General features: G+C 38.4%; 1 protein-coding gene across 1 annotated transcript; it reads left to right on the top strand.

Moving 5' to 3' along the window:
* Nucleotides 1-844: 844 nt before the first annotated feature.
* LOC134310708 (uncharacterized) lies at nt 845-24,397 on the top strand. Its single transcript, XM_062992337.1, has 10 exons — nt 845-1,071; nt 1,489-1,584; nt 1,688-1,746; nt 1,996-2,275; nt 9,987-10,040; nt 12,927-13,232; nt 20,093-20,404; nt 20,823-20,918; nt 21,022-21,089; nt 24,134-24,397. Exons 2-10 carry the CDS (start codon nt 1,497-1,499, stop codon nt 24,242-24,244), a joined length of 1,374 nt encoding a protein of 457 aa, XP_062848407.1. The 5' UTR covers nt 845-1,071; nt 1,489-1,496; the 3' UTR covers nt 24,245-24,397.
* The last annotated feature ends 219 nt before the right edge of the window (nt 24,398-24,616 follow it).

Below are 24,616 nucleotides of genomic sequence, written 5' to 3'. Positions count from 1 at the left end.
TCTGGACACTGTTGTTGGCAGCATAGATAGGAGGTTTTCAGCCAATGCAAAGCTTGCCTCAGATTTTGCTTGCCTTGACCCTAAAAATTTTCCGGAGATAAGGGCAAATGGACTCCTCAATACAGCACTCCAAGAGATTAGCAAGTGTCTATTGAGGTTTGATGACAGAGCAACTGCTAGTACATTGCATGGAGAGCTGTATAGCCTGGCATCCCAGTGGGAGAGACTGAAAAAGTCTCCTCTGGAGGAGGATTATATTGTCAGGACAGGAAGAGAGGTGACACAGACTATTGAGGAGGATAGTGGGCTGTCATATATAGAGCCAGAGTTTGAACTTGAGAGTAGGACCTGCTCTTCTTGCAAAAACTGTGCCATCTGTGTTTATCTGATCCTCTCACAGTATAACCTCCTTACAGATGCCTACCATGTAATTGGGCTGGCATATAAGTTTCTGTTGACTCCAAGCACTCAGGTTGCATGCGAGCGGAGCTTCTCTGCATTAAAATGTGAAAAATAGGCTACGAAGCTCACTGTCTCAGGACGTCTTGGAGGCCTTCATGTTAATGTACACAGAGAAGGAAATTCTCATGTCTATAGACAATGACATCATTATTAATAAAGTTGCAAAAACCAGTGCACTGCTCAGGAGGTTTTTGATGCTGTAGGTAGCCTGATAAATATGTGTGTAGTGAAGCTACTTAAGAGTTTAGTGTAAACCTAACAATAGAGCACCTCTCTGTGGGGAAGACAAATGCATTTTTTATTGTAGATAAACTGATCTCTTTCATTCTCTCCAGGTTGCAGTGAACTGGAGCATCAGAAAAACGTGATGGGATTTGTGGGAAAGTCCGTCGTCCTGCCCTGTTCCTGCACTAAACTACAACACACAACAGAAAAGCTCACATGGTCCAGAGGACAGAACCAAACGCTACACAGGAAGAGTTTGGCTGGTTCATCCTCCAGATTCAGGAGACTTCTCTCCGCTCATATCTAACCTGACTGAGGAGGATGGAGGGGTGTACAGGTGTAAAATCGGCAATAGTTCTAAATATATTCAGCTCAACGTAACAGGTAAAACAGTTTTACCTATTACCTAGTAATACTGATGAAATGTTCTGGTAAATGGATAATAAAAATAGTGGTAATAATAATAGATAATAATAATAATAATTAATGATAAATGAATAATAATTAGTTGAAGATAATGTATGGTTGGGTTATTGTTGATAAATATCAGGGCAGCTCATGCATAAATAACATGGCATTTTTATTTCCGTCCACTAGGTGGCAGAATTTGCCACACATAGAAACGTGGTCGGAGGAGTGGAATTAATTATTAATTAATTAATTAATTTGTTTATTTATTCATTCATTCATAACCAGATTTAATTGAATAGATTTAATAGATGTGTTAGATCTGGAGACTAGGCTGTGGAGTTGGTAGAGAAGTGTAGTTCTGGAGCTGATCCTTTACAGTCCTTGTCTCAGACACAGAGATGCCAACTTCTTTAATCATCGGTGCTGCTGTGGGGGGTCTGCTGCTCTTGATGGGACTTGGTGTGGTCATCTACTGGAGATACAGAGGTACCACACACTCACCTTATGGGAACACGTCTTCCTGTGGGTGACACCATGTAGTGATGAAGCTCTTGATGAGTCCTGATGTTTGTCTGGTTTCATTCTGTAGGACGGAGAGACGGACAGACAGGAAGCCGAGAGAAACAACCAGGACAACAGGAAGCACAGGTGAACACCCACCTTCACTCTAGAATAGAAATGTATTTTTATTCATTTTATTAGGATTTTAACATCATGTTTAACTAGGGTGCAGTGTTAATTTTGACAGCAAATTTTGATTTAGTTTTAGTCGTAATTTAGTCATCTGAATTGTTTTAGTTTTAGTCTAGTTTTAGTCGACTAATTATCATAAGACTTTAGTCGACTAAATCTACAGTCGATTCAGTCGACTAAAATACATATTTGTTTGTTCATTAGGATTATAACGTCATGTTTTTACACATTGGTTACATTCATGACAGGAACGGTAGTTATTCATTACACAAGGTTATATCGACCACAGTCATGGACAAATTTAGTATCTTCAATTCACCTCACTTGCACGTCTTTGGACTGTGGGAGGAAACCGGAGCACCCAGAGGAAACTCACGCAGACACGGGGAGAACATGCAAACTCCAAGGACCCGGACCGCCCCACCTGGGGTTCGAACCCAGGACCTTCTTGCTGTGAGGCGACAGTGTTACCCACTTAGCCACCGTGCCGCCCTAAAATAAATATAAAGGGTGTAAAATGTAAATGCTTTGTCATCAGTTCCCTTAATTATTGAAGTCATTATATACACTTACACAAAATGACACATTTTTAATCAGTTATGGAATATTATTAATGTTTGAATGTGCAATACACACAAAACCAGATTTAACTTATTTCAAACATCTTTATTTACCTGAGCTGCTTATTGAGTATAACAATAATAAAATATTAATGAGCAGTAGTTCCGCTCTGCCTGAAACATATATGCATTGTTCATAACAAATTGCATATTACATTCTTTATAAAACTGGGTACCATAAAAGCAGCTGTGACATCATGTTGCCATTATATGAGGTTTACACAGTTGACAAATGAGTCAATAACCATCCAGCTGTGTTACTGAACTGTAATAAATGTACAGCTGCTCTTTAACAAGGACCTTTATGGTCAGATCATCTTATTCCTTCACATTCAGTGTTAAGCCCTAAACAATAATAACAACAAATTAAAAAACAGTTGTCACCTATGAATAAAAATCCCTTTATTGTTTAGTTTCTTTGATGTATTGTACAATCGTATCAGCCGACTTATTAGGAGTGTTTTTAACTTTAATGACTTGCTCCCATCAGTAGGAATCCAGCAGTAAGATGTGTCTTCCAGTGCTTGCTGAGCAATTTCCACAGAATGCAGCAGCATCACGGTGTAAAATCAGACTTATTTTAACAAAACAGATGCACTCCTAAAAAGACCTAAAAACAAACCAATGCAAACCAGTGCAAAAAACATCCACACAGAATAGCGAGTGCAGACATTTTTGGTGATTTAAAAATCCCGACCGAACGCATTTTTTAGATCTCAAAAAGAGGACATGTCCGAGAAAAAGAGGACGTATGGTCACCCTAGTTTAACACTTTGGTTACATTCATGACAGGAACGGTAGTCTTTGGACTGTGGGAGGAAACTGGAGCTTCCGGAACCCAGGACTTTCTTGCTGTGAGGTGACTGTGCCACCCACCGAGCCACCATGCCAACCTAGAATGGAAATAAACAAACAAACTAGATGGGGGATATGTTCCAAAATATCCAAAGAGGTTAATAGGAAACCATCATAAATATTAACAATCTGGTAAAAGTTAAAAACACTGGTGATTAAAAGTTCCTGGTTAGTTAGTGAAGCTGCAGAACTATATGGAAGTATGTAGAACCAGATGGAACTAAATAGAACAGCATTGAATGATGTAGAACTATATGGGACTATGTGGTTCTTTATAGAAATATTTGGAACTACAGTGGGGTCAAAAAGTATTTAGTCAGCCACTGATTGTGCAGGTTCTCCTACTTAGAAAGATGAGAAAGGTCTGTAATTTTCATCATAGCTACACTTCAACTATTAGAGACAAAATGAGAAAAAAAAATCCAGGAAATCACATTGTAGGATTTTAAAAGAATTTATTTGTAAATTATGGTGGAAAATAAGTATTTGGTCAATAACAAACAAGCAAGATTTCTGGCTCTCACAGACCTGTAACTTCTTCTTTAAGAAGCTCTTCTGTCCTCCACTCGTTACCTGTATTAATGGCACCTGTTTGACCTCGTTATCTGTATAAAAGACACCTGTCCACAGCCTCAAACAGTCAGACTCCAAACTCAACCATGGCCAAGACCAAAGAGCTGTCGAAGGACACCAGGAAGAAAATTGTAGACCTGCACCAGGCTGGGAAGAGTGAATCTACAATAGGCAAGCAGGTTGGTGTGAATAAATCAACTGTGGGAGCAATTGTAAGAAAATGGAAGACATACAAGACCATTGATAATCTCCCTTGGGGTCAAGATCTCATCCCGTGGGGTCAAAATGATCATGAGAACGGTGAGCAAAAATCCCAGAACTACACGGAGGGACCTGAGGAATGACCTGCAGAGAGCTGGGATCAAAGTAACAAAGGCTACCATCAGTAACACACTACGCCGAGAGGGACTCAAATCCTGCCGTGCCAGGCGTGTCCCCCTGCTTAAGCCAGTACATGTCCAGGCCCGTCTGAAGTTTGCCAGAGAGCATATGGATGATCCAGAAGAGGATTGGGAGAATATCATGTGGTCAGTTGAAACCAAAATGGAACTTTTTGGTAAAAACTCAACTCGTCGTGTTTGGAGGAAGAAGAATGCTGAAGAACACCATACCTACTGTGAAGCATGGGGGTGGAAACATCATGCTTTGGGGCTGTTTTTCTGCAAAGGGGACAGGACGACTGATCCGTGTTAAGGGAAGAATGAACGGGGCCATGTATCGTGAGATTTTAAGCCAAAACCTCCTTCCATCAGTGAGAGCATTGAAGATGGAACGTGGCTGGGTCTTCCAGCATGACAATGATCCCAAACGCACCGCTCGGGCAACAAAGGAGTGGCTCCGTAAAAAGCATTTCAAGGTCCTGGAGTGGCCTAGCCAGTCTCCAGACCTCAACCCCATAGAAAATTTGTGGAGTCCGTGTTGCCCAGCGACAGCCCCAAAACATCACTGCTCTAGAGGAGATCTGCATGGAGGAATGGGCCAAAATACCAGCTACAGTGTGTGCAAACCTGGTGAAGACTTACAGGAAACGTTTCACCTCTGTCATTGCCAACAAAGGTTATGTTACAAAGTATTGAGTTGAACTTTTGTTATTGACCAAATACTTATTTTCCAGCATAATTTACAAATAAATTCTTTAAAAATCCTACAATGTGATTTCCTGGATTATTTTTTCTCATTTTGTCTCTCATAGTTGAAGTGTAGCTATGATGAAAATTACAGACCTCTCTCATCTTTCTAAGTAGGAGAACCTGCACAATCAGTGGCTGACTAAATACTTTTTGGCCCCACTGTATATAAAATTATATGGAACTAATTTTGGTTCTTCACTCTCTATATAAACACGTACATAATATTTTTACATGTGATGCATCTTGTGACACTGATTACTCACTCACTCAGTCACTCACTCACTAATGTTTAGCAGAAGTTTCTCCAGAAGAGGGCGCTGTAGTGTTCTGTGCTGCACATCAGTGACACTGTGTCTCTCTTTCTACAGAACAGATCTGATGTGCTGTACGCAGCTATAAATCCAAACACTCGATAAATCACGGCACAGCGGCCAAAGTCCCAAACATAGCAAAAACAATCATAACCGCTGCTTACCTGAGCTTCTGTTCTTCCAGATGCTATTACATTTATAAGCGTGCGTCCCATTAGGAACAGAATCCGTTATTTTGTAAATGTGCTTATAATTAAAAACCTCCAAACTTTTCCCGGTGGTGAAGTAAAACAGGAAGTGGTTAGAAAGCCGATCGAGCGTTTCATTACCACGTCATCTGTGTGACGCAAACTGAATAAATGCAAATAACAGCATTTCTTACTAACAATTACAATCAGAAGCTCTGATTGGTTCAGAAAGCGTCTTTCAACCATCAGCACCGATTCTGTAGGAGCGTTCCATTCACCCCGGTTGTTCCTGTGAAGTGCACTACGTAGGGTACTCCACCATTTTAAGTGAGATTCTGATCCAAAGGTAACGAGAATGTTCAGATGAAGTGAACTTCAGACTGTGTAGGGAGTAGGGAGCGACGCTTCATCACTACACCGGAAGCTGCTGGAACATTTACACATTGTGTGTGTTGTGGGTTAAGACGGCCGGAGCGTTATTATTATTATTATTATTATTATATTATTATTATTATTATTATTATTACTATTAGAGAGCAGAAAATGACATGATAAGAATGATGTTGGATCATATACTGTACAGTATATATAATTGTTGATCAGACTATTTTTATTGAGCTGTTTGAGCTACGTAAATTTGTGTCTCTGTGGTAATTTGTGCTGCTTTAACACAGTAACATTGTGTTTATATTGTAGTGATAACACGCGTCTTTCTCCAGTTAGAAATGACTCGAGCTGCTGCTGCTACATGTTGCAAAATATAAAAGTATTTTAAATAATATTTTTTGTTTAAGAAATGCGTGAGAAATCATCACTAGACAAAATTACAGTTCTTAATTAATATCGTCTTTGGTTAAAGCCGGATTTGTCTCAGGCGTCTGTGCGCATGGATACGTGTTACAGACTAAATGATCTCAGACTCAGTCTATGAGCTGAACACGTCGTGTGAACATTACAAACACTGCTGTTGAACGGACTATATAAACGCTTTAACATAGTTAACGATGTAACTACGGGGGGGGATGGGGATCCTCCACAACATGAACTAAACCACTCACCTCACTATATACAGTGTATCACAAAAGTGAGTACACCCCTCACATTTCTGCAGATATTTAAGTATATCTTTTCATGGGACAACACTGACAAAATGACACTTTGACACAATGAAAAGTAGTCTGTGTGCAGCTTATATAACAGTGTAAATTTATTCTTCCCTCAAAATAACTCAATATACAGCCATTAATGTCTAAACCACTGGCAACAAAAGTGAGTACACCCCTTAGTGAAAGTTCCTGAAGTGTCAATATTTTGTGTGGCCACCATTATTTCCCAGAACTGCCTTAACTCTCCTGGGCATGGAGTTTACCAGAGCTTCACAGGTTGCCACTGGAATGCTTTTTCACTCCTCCATGATGACTTCACGGAGCTGGCGGATATTCGAGACTTTGCGCTTCTCCACCTTCCGCTTGAGGATGCCCCAAAGATGTTCTATTGGGTTTAGGTCTGGAGACATGCTTGGCCAGTCCATCACCTTTACCCTCAGCCTCTTCAATAAAGCAGTGGTCGTCTTAGAGGTGTGTTTGGGGTCATTATCATCCTGGAACACTGCCCTGCGACCCAGTTTCCGGAGGGAGGGGATCATGTTCTGCTTCAGTATTTCACAGTACATATTGGAGTTCATGTGTCCCTCAATGAAATGTAACTCCCCAACACCTGCTGCACTCATGCAGCCCCAGACCATGGCATTCCCACCACCATGCTTGACTGTAGGCATGACACACTTATCTTTGTACTCCTCACCTGATTGCCGCCACACATGCTTGAGACCATCTGAACCAAACAAATTAATCTTGGTCTCATCAGACCATAGGACATGGTTCCAGTAATCCATGTCCTTTGTTGACATGTCTTCAGCAAACTGTTTGCGGGCTTTCTTGTGTAGAGACTTCAGAAGAGGCTTCCTTCTGGGGTGACAGCCATGCAGACCAATTTGATGTAGTGTGCGGCGTATGGTCTGAGCACTGACAGGCTGACCCCCCACCTTTTCAATCTCTGCAGCAATGCTGACAGCACTCCTGCGCCTAGCTTTCAAAGACAGCAGTGGGATGTGACGCTGAGCACGTGCACTCAGCTTCTTTGGACGACCAACGCGAGGTCTGTTCTGAGTGGACCCTGCTCTTTTAAAACGCTGGATGATCTTGGCCACTGTGCTGCAGCTCAGTTTCAGGGTGTTGGCAATCTTCTTGTAGCCTTGGCCATCTTCATGTAGCGCAACAATTCGTCTTTTAAGATCCTCAGAGAGTTCTTTGCCATGAGGTGCCATGTTGGAGCTTTCAGTGACCAGTATGAGAGAGTGTGAGAGCTGTACTACTAAATTGAACACAACTGCTCCCTATGCACACCTGAGACCTAGTAACACTAACAAATCACATGACATTTTGGAGGGAAAATGACAAGCAGTGCTCAATTTGGACATTTAGGGGTGTAGTCTCTTAGGGGTGTACTCACTTTTGTTGCCGGTGGTTTAGACATTAATGGCTGTATATTGAGTTATTTTGAGGGAAGAATAAATTTACACTGTTATATAAGCTGCACACAGACTACTTTTCATTGTGTCAAAGTGTCATTTTGTCAGTGTTGTTCCATGAAAAGATATACTTAAATATCTGCAGAAATGTGAGGGGTGTACTCACTTTTGTGATACACTGTATATATATACAGTACAGGCCAAAAGTTTGGACACACCTTCTCATTCCTGTGGTTTTTCTTATTTTTTTTTTAATTTTCTACATTGTAGATTAATACTAAAGACATCCAAACTATGAAGGAACACATATGGAATTATGTAGTAAACAAAAAAGTGTTAAACAAACCAGAATATGTTTTATATTTTAGATTCTTCAAAGTAGCCATCTTTTGCTTTAATGACAGATTTGCACACTCTTTGAAATTTTCTCAACCAGCTTTATTAGGTTTCCACCTGGAATGGTTTTCAATGAATGTTTGTGCCTTGTCTAGAGTGAATTTTTGGCATTTGGTGCTTTTTTAATGTGTTTGAGACCATCAGCTGGGTTGTGCAGAGGTAGAGTTGGTAAAATATAAAACATATTCTGGTTTGTTTAACACTTTTTGGTTCACTACATAATTCTTCATAGTTTGGATGTCTTCAGTATTAATCTACAATGTAGAAAATAAAAATAATCAAGAAAAAACATTGAAGAGAAGGTGTGTCCAAACTTTTGGCTGGTGTGTCCAAACTTTTGGCCTGTACTGTATATATATATATATATATATATATATATATATATATATATATATATAATTGTCACACATAACTAATGTTGCTGACTTTGGTTGTACATGAGTCATTTTATGCGAGTCGAGTCTGAAGTCGCTGTGTCTCGGACTCGAGTCCCCATCTCTGCTACAAAGTTCTTCTATATGGTAAGTGAAGCTGATAAAATGGACAGTGAGTGTAGAAACTAGGAGGTGGTTTTAATGTTATGGCTGATCGGTGTGTATAATGCATCTCAACAGTTTGGTAAAGACTCGTCAAAAATACTGTGTTCACTAGTAAAAGAAATATTGATAGTTTGTTGTTGTTAAAGTCCCAAGAAAGCAAGAATTGCAGATAAATCATCTTTTAAACATTATTCTCTTGTTGAGACCATTAAAGGGTTAAAGACGTGCTGCATGTTCCTCAACACCGTGAATGTTTCCTCTGCCGGTGTGATACAGAAGTTATCTGAAGAAATATTAATCAGCAGGTGAGTTTCTGTAATTGATGGACACGTCTTCATGATTTTTGCATTCCAAATAAAAGTCAAAGTAAGAAACTCTGTTATTTTTAATTGCATTTTCCATGCTGTCCCAATTATTGTTTTTTTTGATTCAGGGTTGTAGTAAAAGAGTGCAAGTGCTACACTGGTCTGCCTGCAGTCCAGACCAGTTTACTATTGAAAAGCACAGGGCATTATGATGATATACAACAGCTGAGACCCGGAGTGTTGAACAGCTAATGAGAAATGTTCCTCTTACACAACTACAGTAAGTAAGTACTCATGCGGCTGGTTATCAGGAACCGCATCAGGATGTGCTATATATTTACTTCCTGTGATCTCTCTGTGATAGATGGTGTGCATGTATGTAATTATGCAATCAGCTATACGTATCACTCCAGTGTAGATTCAGGACTCCAGTGTAGGTTCAGTATTAAGGACTCCAGTGTAGGTTCAGTACTTCAGTGTAGGTTCAGGACTCCAGTGTAGGTTCAGTACTCCAGTGTAGGTTCAGTACTTCAGTGTAGGTTCAGTATTAAGGACTCCAGTGTAGGTTCAGGACTCCAGTGTAGGTTCAGTACTCCAGTGTAGGTTCAGGACTCCAGTGTAGGTACAGTACTTCAGTGTAGGTTCAGTACTTTGGTCTTTAGGTTCAGGACCTTCAGACTGACTGCAGTAGTTCAGCGCTGGTGTGTTTATTAGATCTCTGGATTAATTATTTGGATTTGATCTTCAGGAGAGATGCAGATGTTTGTTCTTCTCTTCCTGTCAGCGCTTCATCTTACTGAAGGTGAGTTCATTACTTCTGTTCTCATGTAAAAAGATCCAGGTGTTCTGATTGGTTCACCTTACACATGTTATAAGATTAATACCATGATCAGGGTTTTTAACATTTACATGCTAACTGAGACACATTAAAGCTTCCTCTGTGTTTCAGTAGCAGCTGGTTGAGGTGGTTGGTGGGGGGTTGGTAGTTGGTTGGATGGATATAAAAGAGAGGAAGTAAATCAGCAGTTAAGGTTCAGGACTAGTACTCGGAAAGTCGCTGGTTTAAGCCCCACATCTGCCAGGTTGCCACTGTTGGGCCCTTGAGCAAGGCCATTAACCTTAAATTGCTTGAAATGTGTAACATCACTTTGGATAAAAGCGTCCGCTAAATTCCAAAGATGTAAATGTAGATAAAAATGTACACAGAGATAAAAAGAGGAAGTGCCTAAAAAAGAAGCAGGAAGCTGTTAGTCAGACAAACTGGTTTTGGTTAAAGGTGACAGTTCTGTAAGAATAAATAAACTTTCACTAAACAAGCACCACACACATTTTTCGGCATTTAGCGGACGCTTTCATCCAAAGCGACTTACAGTTGTGACAGTATACAATCTAAGCAACTGAGGGTTAAGGGCCTTGCTCAAGGGCCCAACAGCTGCAACCTGGCAGTGATGTGGCTTGAACCGGCAACCTTCTGATTACTAGTCCAGTACCTTAACCACTAGGCTACAACTGCCCTCACACACACACACACGCACACGCACACACACTCTCTCACACACACACACACACACACACACTGTCCTACACCCAAACATCATACATAAAATAATACAGTTTCTTCCATTTCCTTTTACTTTAATTTAATCGCAGACAGGATGAATCCAATATTTTACTTGATGTTCTGCTCAACTTTATTTCAGTTGGTAACAAACATCCATTCCTGTCTGTAACACGGTCCAAATCAAAGTACAAAAACACTCCAGAGCAGCTGGTTGCATGAAACCATTACTAGACAAGACGCCTCTGATACACATGAAGCTGCTCTGGAGTGTTTTATACTGTTATACACTGATCTCTGTTATACACTGATCTCTGTTATACACTGATCTCTGTTATACTGATCTCTGTTATACACTGATCTCTGTTACACCCTGATCTCTGTTATACACTGATCTCTGTTACATACTGATCTCTGTTATACACTGATCTCTGTTATATACTGATCTCTGTTATACACTGATCTCTGTTATACACTGATCTCTGTTATACACTGATCTCTGTTATACTGATCTCTGTTACACACTGATCTCTGTTATACACTGATCTCTGTTACATACTGATCTCTGTTATACACTGATCTCTGTTATACACTGATCTCTGTTATACTGATCTCTGTTATACACTGATCTCTGTTACATACTGATCTCTGTTATACACTGATCTCTGTTACACACTGATCTCTGTTATACACTGATCTCTGTTATACACTGATCTCTGTTATATACTGATCTCTGTTATATACACTGATCTCTGTTATATACACTGATCTCTGTTATACACTGATCTCTGTTATATACTGATCTCTGTTATACACTGATCTCTGTTACACACTGATCTCTGTTATACACTGATCTCTGTTATATACACTGATCTCTGTTATATACACTGATCTCTGTTATATACTGATCTCTGTTATATTCTGATCTCTGTTATACACTGACCTCTGTTATACACTGACCTCTGTTATATACTGATCTCTGTTATATACTGATCTCTGTTTTATACTGATCTCTGTTATATTCTGATCTCTGTTGTACACTGATCTCTGTTATATACTGATCTCTGTTATATTCTGATCTCTGTTATATACTGATCTCTGTTATATTCTGATCTCTGTTATATACTGATCTGTTATATACTGATCTCTGTTATATTCTGACCTCTGTTATACACTGATCTCTGTTATATTCTGATCTCTGTTATATACTGATCTGTTATATACTGATCTCTGTTATACACTGATCTCTGTTAAATATCTCTGTTATATACTGATCTCTGTTTTATATTGATCTCTGTTATATACTGATCTCTGTTATATACTGATCTCTGTAATCTCTGTTATACACTGATCTCTGTTATATACTGATCTCTGTTATATACTGATCTCTGTAATATACGGATCTCTGTTATACACTGATCTCTGTTATACACTGATCTCTGTTATACACTGCTCTCTGTTATATACTGATCTTTGTTATACACTGATCTCTGTTATATATCTCTGTTATATACTGATCTCTGTTTTATATTGATCTCTGTTATATACTGATCTGTGGTATATACTGATCTCTGTTATACACTGATCTCTGTTATATACTGATCTCTGTTATACACTGATCTCTGTTATACACTGATCTCTGTTATACACTGATCTCTGTTATATACTGATCTCTGTTATACACTGATCTCTGTTATACACTGATCTCTGTTATATACTGATCTCTGTTATACACTGATCTCTGTTACACACTGATCTCTGTTATATACTGATCTCTGTTATACACTGATCTCTGTTATACACTGATCTCTGTTATATACTGATCTCTGTTATACACTGATCTCTGTTACATACTGATCTCTGTTATACACTGATCTCTGTTATACACTGATCTCTGTTATATACTGATCTCTGTTATACACTGATCTCTGTTATATACTGATCTCTGTTACATACTGATCTCTGTTATACACTGATCTCTGTTATACACTGATCTCTGTTATACACTGATCTCTGTTACATACTGATCTCTGTTATACACTGATCTCTGTTATACACTGATCTCTTTTATACACTGATCTCTGTTATATACTGATCTCTGTTATATACTGATGTCTTTATTTTTTCCAGGCTGCAGTGAACTGAAGCATCAGAGAAAAGTGACGGGATTTGTGGGACAGTCCGTCGTTCTGCCCTGTTCCTACACTGAATCACAGCCAACAACAGAAGAGCTCACATGGTTTTTTGTAAACAAGAATTGTACACAAATTTACGCAAATAACAAAACCGAGCGCTACACAGGAAGAGTTCAGCGGGTTCATCCTGGTGATTCAAGAAACTTCTCTCTGCTCATATCTAACCTGACTGAGGAGGATGGAGGGGTGTACAGGTGTAAAATCGGCAATATTTCTAAATATTTTCAGCTCAACGTAACAGGTAAAACAACTCATCAATTCTGATTACTGTAGTAAAGTACCTTGTGATATTGATTCCATGTTCTTGTTATATAACATTTTTTTTATTCTCTTAAATTTTTAGTAGTACAAACATTCTCACATTATTTTAACATGCCTCACACACACTTAGAAATGTAAAAATTAAAAATGCCTTTTCAGTCAATGATAAGGTACCTTTACACTAGGGCTGCAACTAACGATTATTTTAGTATTCGACTAATCTGATGATTATTTTTTCGATTAGTCGACTAGTCAACGATTATTTACGTCATTCCCTCCATCTCTGCCTCAACATAGCAAAACTCTGTTATGTTATTTTTAAGTTCTGAGATCAAATGAAAATACTGACCCATGAAACATGAATATGAAACTTAAGCTTGATAGTTTAATTAAATATATTTGAAACATTAATACACAATCACAATAAAAAATCCAATGAAATAAGAAAGCTTTGGACAGCATTAGAAACTGTTATGTTTCAGAAGTTATCACTCTGGAAGTCAAAAACATTTATAACATGTGGTTGAGAAACATGTGAATGCTGTCTGTGAAGACCTCGGCCGTTTGAGGGGTGCATGAACCTCTTCTCATCCACACTCCATTGCTTAGTGCTATTAATAGAAAGCACAAATGAGAAAGCTGTATTAATGATCACAAACTGAAGGCTGTGTATCATAGTTTATCACAAATAGTGTACTGGCTATGCCAACTAAACCATAACAGGTTAAATATCTTAACTGAATTATCTGCTGAGCTAACTAGCTATCATTAAGTGGAGGAGGCTTATTATTTAGAATGAATGCTCTCATTAATGAGAGCAAAAAATATGGAAGACGAGACAGGGTAACGTTAGGCTATAACCTTAAGTTATATAACGTTACTCACATTAACTGACTGATTAACTATTGCACTTAATGCGTTAGCTAGCTAACAAACCTGAAAAATAGCGATCTCTTAGGAAGTTTTTTGACAAGTACTATGTTGGTTAAAGCACAAAGCGGTGTAAAAACTTACCTGTGTCCATGCCATGAAATGAGTAACGCTGGTCATCACGGCTGCAGGGTGCTGGCGTTTCACCGTAGTGCTGGCGTGAAACCACAACTCTGCTCTGTAGCGTCTGCGTTCAGCTCGTTTCTTTGGGTTATTTTGGCTGAAATGCTCCTGAAATACTTTAGAAAGTTTCGGTCTCTCTATCTTTGCCTCTCTGTCTTCATAAACTCCCTGCTGCGCCATGGAAGCAATGCTGCGCCACCTTTGTTGCAATAATAACGATGCGTCGACAATGAAGTTCCACGTCGACAAATTTTTATAGTCAACGTTATCGATTATGTCTACTAATCGTTGCAGCCCTACTTTAAAAGCTGCACCACTGGCGCTGAACAAACGTGTAGAGTGAGTGTTGCACATCTACATTGGTCATAAGCACCTGAGTTTGATCCTGACCTCCGGTCATCATTTCTAACATTTCTAACATCATGTTCTGGTTATTAAGTAGAGACACACGGTCAGAAACTCGGACCCCAGTAGAATTTATTGATTTATTTTAAACACACCAGGTTGGATAATTAAATGTAAACATCGTACAGTTCGATAAAGTAACTTAAGAAATAATAAATAATGATCAGCGCACTCTCGTCTTGTGTTAAAGGATTTTAGTATTCCTGAGAGCATCTGGATACTGACAAACATCTGAAGGTCACGACTTTAATTCAGACTAAAAGGGCACGAACCCCGGTGACTCCCTCTGATCAGCTGTGGTGGAACCAGAGAGAAACGAGCTGTACTAATAATTGTGTTCTATTAGCGCTTTTCTACTGAAGGAACTCTGGTTCTTGATCTGGTTCCATTTACTTTTTAGAATCTCAGTGATATTTGTTATATACTGATCTCTGTTATACACTGATCTCTCTTATATACTGATCTCTGTTATACACTGATCTCTCTTATATACTGATCTCTGTTATATACACTGATCTCTGTTATATACACTGATCTCTGTTATATTCTGATCTCTGTTATACACTGATCTCTCTTATATACTGATCTCTGTTATACACTGATCTCTGTTATATACTGATCTCTGTTATACACTGATCTCTGTTATATCAGTATATTACAGAGATCAGTATATAACAGAGATCAGTATATAACACAGATCAGTGTATAACATACATCAGACTTTCATTCTTTAAGCATCACCAACTGTCAAAGTAATCCAAGAGCTTTATTTTCCATAATAAACAAACTTCTCCAGCCTGCAAATAGCTTTCCTTTGACCCCTTCACTTACTCTCTGTAATGACTTCTTAGTGTTTTTTAACGATAAGATAATAAACATTAACTCAGAATTCAAGTCTGGAAATGCGTCAGAACCTCTAGGGTCTTACCTAACAGTTACAAACTTTCTATCCTCCTTCTATCTTGTTGATGACACATTTGTAACTAAGCTTATTAAGGATGCCAGATCAACTACATGTGTTCTTGACCCATTGCCCACCCCCCTAGTTAAAGCATGTCAGACATCACTCTGTCATTTAATCGTCAATATTATTAATAGTTCTCTCACCACAGGTTCTGTTCCTTCAGGTTTAAAATTGTCATCCATTACACCAATCTTGAAGAAGCCAGGTCTTGCCCCTGATGACCTTAACAATTACCGCCCCATATCTAATCTCCCCTTCATTAGTAAACTGCTCGAACGTACAGTTTCTTTCCAACTTAAAGAACACCTAACTGTTTACAATCTGTTTGAGCAGTTTCAGTCTGGTTTTCGAGCCAACCATAGTACAGAAACTGCCTTGGTGAGGGTAATTAATGATCTGTTGCTAGCAGCTGATTCTGGTCAGGTGACTATATTAGTCCTACTTGACCTGACTGCGGCATTTGATACGGTTTGCCACAAAACACTACTGCACAGGCTAGAAAATTTGATCGGGGTGACTGGCACAGCTCTTGATTGGTTCAAATCATATCTTTCTGATAGGCAACAGTTTGTATCCTTGGGTAATTTTAGATCTAGCACTTCATTTGTTTCTTATGGTGTCCCCCAGGGCTCAGTTCTGGGCCCACTCCTGTTTATAATTTATTTGCTTCCACTTGGTGATATTATCCGGCAATGCGGACTTCGGTTCCACTGCTATGCGGACGACACACAAATTTACATCTGCACAAAGCCTTTGGAAACATTGCCTCCTAACTCCCTGGTCAGCTGCTTGGAAGATATCAGGAAATGGATGGCTAATAACTTTCTCAAATTAAATAATAATAAATCAGAAGCTATCCTCATTGCATCCCCTTCCACTTTCAAAAAAATCAGTCAGCCCTCAATATCTGTTCCAGGCTTTATCCAGTCCTCTGTAGCCCAGGTTCGCGACCTCGGTGTCATTATAGACTGCACACTCTCGTTGGAGGCCCACATCAATAACATAACAAAAACTGCTTTCTTTCATCTGAAAAATATAGCCAGACTGCGTTCATCTCTTCCTACCACTGTTGCTGAAACTCTAATACACGCTTTTATTACTTCTAGACTTGACTACTGCAACTCGGTTCTTATTGGGCTCCCTATCAAGAGTCTAAAAAAGCTCCAGTATGTTCAGAATGCAGCAGCAAGAGTTCTCACACGCACCAGATCATTCGAACACATAACCCCAAAGTTAAAAGAATTGCACTGGCTTCCGGTTCATTATCGCATTCAGTACAAGATTCTGCTATTGGTTTTTAAATGCTTGCATGGTTTGGCACCTGAATATCTATCAGTTCTGCTGTCCAGATACTGTCCCAATCGCTCCCTCCGGTCGGCTGATGCTCACTTGCTTTCAGTTCCAACTGTCAAACTACGCACGTATGGTGAAAGAGCATTCAGTGTTGTTGGTCCTAAGTTATGGAACTCAACCCCTCTGTATCTCCGTACGTGCACATCAGTAACCACTTTTAAGAGATACTTAAAAACATACCTGTTTGAAATTGCGTTTCAAACTTCAAGCCAATAAGCTATTTTGTTCTTATCTATTTACTTTTATACTATTTTATTTTACTTTTATTTTATCTTGTTTTATCTGGTGTACTTTTGTGGTGTACCTCTTGTCTGACTGTTACTGTCTGTTACTATATGAACTTTAAATTTTATCCTTTGTTTGATTTGAATTGTAAAGTGTCCTTGGGTTTCATGAAAGGCGCTTATAAAATAAAAAATTTTTATTATTATTATTATATACTGATCTCTGTTATATTCTGATCTCTGTTATACACTGATCTCTGTTTTATACTGATCTCTGTTATATACAGATCTCTGTTATACACTGATCTCTGTTATACACTGATCTCTGTTTTATACTGATCTCAGTTATACACTGATCTCTGTTATACACTGATCTCTGTTTTTATACTGATCTCTGTTATATACAGATCTCTGTTATACACTGATTTCTGTTTTATACTGATCTCTGTTATATATAGATCTCTGTCATATACTGATCTCTGTCTTATACTGATCTCTGTTATATACTGATCTCTGTTATACACTGATCTCTATTATACATTGATCTCTGTTATATACTGATCTCATTTATACACTGATCTCTGTTATACACTGATCTGTTATATACAGATCTCTGTTATATACAGATCTCGTTATATACTGATCTCAGTTATACACTGATCTCTGTTATATACAGATCTCTGTTATACACTGATCTCTGTTTTTTACTGATCTCTGTTTAATACTGATCTCTCTTATATACATATCTCTGTTATATACTGATCTCTGTTATACACTGATCTCTGTTATATACTGATCTCTGTTATATACTGATCCCTGTTATACACTGATCTCTGTTATACACTGATCTCTGTTATATACTGATCTCTGTTATACATTGATCTCTGTTAAATACAGATCTCAGTTATACACTGATCTCTGTTATATACTGATCTCTGTTATACATTGATCTCTGTTATATACAGATCTCAGTTATACACTGATCTCTGTTATACACTGATCTCTGTTATACACTGATCTCTGTTTTATACTGATCTCTGTTATATACAGATCTCTGTTATACACTGATCTCTGTTTTATACTGATCTCTGTTATACACTGATCTTTGTTATATACTGATCTCTGTTATATACTGATACCTGTTATACACTGATCTCTGTTATACACTGATCTCTGTTATACATTTACATTTACAATTACATTTTCAGCATTTAGCAGACGCTTTTATCCAAAGCGACTTACACAATGAGCAATTGAGGATTAAGGGCCTTGCTCAGAGACCCAACAGTGGCAACTTGGTGGTAATTGGGGCTTGAACCGGGAACCTTCTGTTTACTAGTCCAGTACCTTAACCACTGAGCTATCACTGGCCCACATATATTACACTGTTATATACTGATCTTGTTATATACTGATCTCTGTTATACACTGATCTCTGTAATATACTGATCTCATTTATACACTGATCTCTGTTATACACTGATCTGTTATATACAGATCTCTGTTAAATACAGATCTTGTTATATACTGATCTCTGTTATACACTGATCTCTGTTATATACTGATCTCATTTATACACTGATCTCTGTTATACACTGATCTGTTATATACAGATCTCGTTATATACTGATCTCAGTTATACACTGATCTCTGTTATATACTGATCTCTGTTATACACTGATCTCTGTTATATACTGATCTCAGTTATATACTGATTTCTGTTATATACTGATCTCTGTTATATACTGATCTCTGTTATATGCTGATCTCAGTTATACACTGATCTCTGTTATACACTGATCTCTGTTATACACTGATCTGTTATATACAGATCTCTGTTATACACTGATCTCTGTTATATACTGATCTCGTTATATACTGATCTCTGTTATACACTGATCTCTGTAATATACTGATCTCATTCATACACTGATCTCTGTTATACACTGATCTGTTATATACAGATCTCTGTTATAACCAGATCTTGTTATATACTGATCTCTGTTATACACTGATCTCTGTTATATACTGATCTCATTTATACACTGATCTGTTATATACAGATCTCTGTTATATACAGATCTCGTTATATACTGATCTCAGTAATACACTGATCTCTGTTATATACTGATCTCTGTTATACACTGATCTCTGTTATATACTGATCTCAGTTATATACTGATTTCTGTTATATACTGATCTCTGTTATATACTGATCTCTGTTATATACTGATCTCAGTTATATACTGATCTCTGTTATATACTGATCTCTGGTATATACTGATCTCAGTTATATACTGATGTCTGTTATACACTGATCTCTGTTATACACTGATCTGTTATATACAGATCTCTGTTATATACAGATCTCGTTATATACTGATCTCAGTTATACACTGATCTCTGTTATATACTGATCTCATTTATACACTGATCTCTGTTATACACTGATCTGTTATATACAGATCTCTGTTATATACAGATCTCGTTATACACTGATCTCAGTTATACACTGATCTCTGTTATATACTGATCTCTGTTATATACTGATCTCTGTTATACACTGATCTCAGTTATATACTGATTTCTGTTATATACTGATCTCTGTTATATACTGATGTCTGTTATATACTGATCTCTGTTATATACTGATTTCTGTTATATACTGATCTCTGTTATACACTGATCTCTGTTATATACTGATCTCAGTTATACACTGATCTCTGTTATATACTGATCTCTGTTATATACTGATCTGTGTTATATACTGATCTCTGTTATACACTGATCTCTGTTATACACTGATCTCTGTTATATACTGATCTCTTTCATTTCCTCCAGTTTGCAGTAAACTGAAGCGTCAGAAAAAAGTGATGGGATTTGTGGGACAGTCCATCGTTCTGCCCTGTTCCTACACTGAACCACAGCAAAGAGCAAAAAACATCACATGGCTTTTAAGAAATCATAACTGTCATCATACAAAAATCTACCCAGAGGACAGAACCAAGCGCTACACAGGAAGAGTTCAGCTGCTTCATCCTGGTGATTCAGGAAACTTCTCTCTGCGCATATCTAACCTGACTGAGGAAGATGGAGGGGAGTACAGGTGTAAAATCGGCAATATTTCTAGAAATATTCAGCTGAACGTAACAGGTAAAACAACTCCTGTTTACCTATTACCTAGTAATACTGATTAAATGTTCTGGTAAATGGATAATAATAATAATGATAATAATAAAAATAATAATAATGATAATAATAATAAATGAATAATAAAAATGATGAGTAAATAATAATTAGTTGAAGATAATGTATGGTTGGGGATAAATATCAGGGCAGCTCATGCATAAATAGCATAGCAGTTTTATTTCCGTCCACTAGGTGGAAGCATTTGCCCCACACATAGAAACATGCGGTCAGAAACTCCAACCTCAGTGGATTTTATTTATTTATTTATTCATAATAAGATTTAATTGAATAGATTTAAATGGGTGTTAGATCTGGAGACTAGGCTGTGGGGTTGGTAGAGAAGTTTAGTTCTGGAGCTGATCCTTTACAGTCCTTGTCTCAGACACAGAGATGCCAACTTCTTTAATCATCGGTGCTGCTGTGGGGGGTCTGCTGCTCTTGATGGGACTTGGTGTGGTCATCTACTGGAGATACAGAGGTACCACACACTCACCTTATGGGAACACGTCTTCCTGTGGGTGACACCATGTAGTGATGAAGCTCTTGATGAGTCCTGATGTTTGTCTGGTTTCATCCTGTAGGACGAAGAGACGGACGGACAGGAAGCCGAGAGGAACAACCAGGACAAAGGGGGCAGCAGGAGGCACAGGTGAACACCCACCTTCACTCTAGAATAGAAATGTACTTGTGTTCATTTTATTAGGATTTTACAGAACTATGAAGAACTACATGGAAGTGTGTAGTGTGTAGAACTATATGAAATTATATGGAATTACATTAAACCAGGGGTGTCAAACTCATTTTCACCGAGGGCCACATCGGCATTATTGTGGCCCTCAAAGGGCCGATTGTAACGTATTCTGCTGTGATTGCAGTCTGTTGTTTTTCTTGGAGGCTGAATTCTGCATTTATACTGTCCTCCTTTACCACAGACACGGCCTCATAACACAAGAGTCATTACGCACCGTTTTTCTTCCTGAAGTACAAACTTGTTTTCACTTTCATTACATTTCCTCCTTCTGCTTAATTTTCTTACTTATCTTCTTGTACATTTTGGGATCATGTGTAAATATTTCTTAACATCATCTACTGGTGGGATGCGGTCACTTTGCAGGTCACAAAATCAGCATTTATGTAGGATTTTACAGTGTATTTTAAGACATCATTCTGCCCTCACTAATAGTTTATCCCCCTTTCTCAGCTAGACAGACAGACAGACAGACAGACAGACAGCTCTCTTCAGAATACAGTCGGTTTTATTTGCTTCCCAGCTGTGTGATACACTGTGTGCACCAGAATGAAGTAAAAATAAAAACAATAAAGAACTTAATACAGTAAAAGCACACAGCTGTAGTCAAGTGTTACATCTGGTACAATATGAGCTTTAACCAAACGTAAAATAGCGCTAACGAGTTATCATTTTGTGTAAAGATACTAATTGCTGTAGTAACGGTAACAATTGTATTTAATTACAGTAAATTTTAACTAAAACGCTGTGATATACTCACTAAACATTATACAGAATATAAATGCCACTACTTACAGACAATGCTTTGGTATTATATTGCAAGATAATTATTTGTATTTATTTATTATTGTTTACGTTACTGACTACGCTACCCCGCGTTCTTTTGCCGTAAAAGTCACATGGCTTCTGAGTGAAGGTCAAAGTTAGTTGCCATGACTATGATGCCACCGGTTGCCGTTTAAAGGCGCAGTAAGTAAGTAAGTAACATTTATTTAAAGGCGCAGGAGTCCCATTAAATTATAAGCGCGTCTCTGTAACGACTCGAACCATCACAACAATCGTACAGTCGTTTAAGCTCTCGCGGGCCACAAAAAATGACGTGGCGGGCCGGATCTGGCCCGCGGGCCGTGAGTTTGACACCCCTGCATTAAACTTTAAGGGACTAAGGAAATATTTGGAACTGTATAAAATTATATGGAATTTATTTTGGATCTTTTCATACACGTTTCTTACTGTGACTTTGACTTTTATTAGATGTCAGACAGGATGAACCTGAGATATTTCATCTTTTATCTGCTCAACTTCATTTCATTTATTAATAAACATCCATTCCTGCATTTCAGACCTATAACACATTCCAAAAAAAGTTGGGACGGGGGTAATTTAGGGCTAGTAATGAGGTGAAAACACTAAATAATGATGTGATGCTAAACAGGTGATGTGAACAGGTGATTGTAATCATGGTTTGATACAAAAGCAGCATCCAGGAAAGGCTGAGAGTCTCTGATGAGTAAAGATGATCAGAGGATCCAGTTTGTCCACAAATGTGTGAGAAAATGATTGAAATGTTTAAAAACATTCAACCTCAAAGAAAGATCTGAAGGGATTTGCATGTTCTCCCTCTACAGTGCAGAATATCATTAAACCATTCAGGGAATCAGGAGGAATTTCAGTGTGTAAAGGTGGAGGGTGCAGCTTAATCTGAACGCTCGTGATCTTCCATCCCTCAGACGCATCAAGAACCTCCACTCAACACTAGCTGATATAACCACATGGGTGAGGGATTAGTTTATCAAACCTTTATCAGCTCTACAATACAGAGTTACTGCACTAATCATACTGAACACTTTACTGTGCAAAAAAGAAGCCTTATGTTAACCATGTCCCGAAGTGGCATCGACTTCTCTGGGCTCTGAGGAATCTAGGATGGACCATCACACAGTGGAAACATGTATTGTGGTCAGATGAATCAGCATTCCAGGTCTTCACAAAGGCATGGCTGCCTTGGACATTGTAGCCTAGTGGTTAAGGTACTCAGAAGGTCCAGTAATCATAAGGTTGCCGGTTCAAGTCTCACCACTGCCAGGTTGCCACTGTGGGGCCCTTGAGCAAGACACTTAACCCTCAATTGTTCAGACAATATACTGTCACAGTACTGTAAGTCGCTTTGGATAAAAGCATCTGCTAAATGCTGAAAATAGAAGAAGAGGGTACAGATTCAGATTCAGATTATTTTATTTGTCCCCGAGGGGCAATTTAAAGGGCATAAAGGTAGCTTAAGAGCTGTAAGAGAGCACTGGACCCCAATAAAGAACGTGTGGAGGATTTTGAAACGACGACGACCCCCCGTACTGCTGCACGTCTTAAGACGTGTTTGCAGGAAGAACAAGACAAAATAAAAGCTGAAACACTAAATCACTCGCTCTCCTCTGTGCCAAAACCTCTTTTAAGTGGTGAAAAGGAACGGCAGCATTACAAAGTGGTAAATGCTTTACTGTCCCAACTTTTTCTGGAAGGTGTTACAGGTCTGAAATGAAGGAATGGATGTTTATTAATAAATGAAATGAAGTTGAGCAGATAAAAGATGAAATATCTCAGATTCATCCTGTCTGACATCAAATAAAAGTCAATGTAAGAAACTCTGTGTTTTTATTTTATTTGCATTTTCCATGCTGTCCCAACTTTTTCTGATTTGGGGTTGTATAAACATGTAAAAATGTTTAGCAGAAGTTTCTCCAGAAGAGGGCGCTGTAGTGTTCTGTGCTGCACATCAGTGACACTGTGTCTCTCTTGCTACAGAACAGATCTAATGTGCTGTACGCAGCTATAAATCCAAACACTAAACGTGTTAAAGAAAAAGAGCAGGTGTGTATCATTCCCACTGTGTGTGTACTGTGTGTGTGTGTGTGTGTTATTAATTGGTGTGTGTATGATTATTCCTGCAGGATGATGTTTTGTACTCTACTGTCGTCCACAACAACACGACCAGAACAACAACAACAAATGCATGGATCGAACTTGGAGAGACTGAATACGCCACAGTCAACCTGAATTAACACACACACACACACACACATGTACACACACACACACATACTCTGTTAAGGATGAATCTTTTAGTTCAAAAGGTCCTGAAGAAAGCAATCGGGAAGTCCAGAAAGTACTCTTTAAAACACTTTATTAAGTGTAAAAATGATCTGTGAATATATGCCAGAGCTAAGCTGATCAGCGCTCTTTTCTCCTGCAGTCTAGACACACAACCACAAAAGCAAGAGCGCTCCTTTGAGCCCGCCGTCCTTTTTTAAACTAGTCTAGGCTCCTCCTACGCCGCTGCTGTTGGAGCCAATGAAATGTGCTAAAAAGCCCCGGGCTCCGCCCCTCCAAAGTAACGTAATTTAAAAAATAGGAAATCAAAAACAGAAGAAAAA

This window comes from Trichomycterus rosablanca, chromosome 3, assembly GCF_030014385.1.
Source record: "Trichomycterus rosablanca isolate fTriRos1 chromosome 3, fTriRos1.hap1, whole genome shotgun sequence".
In the NCBI taxonomy this organism is placed as follows: Eukaryota; Metazoa; Chordata; class Actinopteri; order Siluriformes; family Trichomycteridae; genus Trichomycterus; species Trichomycterus rosablanca.
The sequence above is the reverse complement of the archived record's forward strand: the minus strand, read 5'-3'. Positions and strand labels throughout refer to the sequence as shown.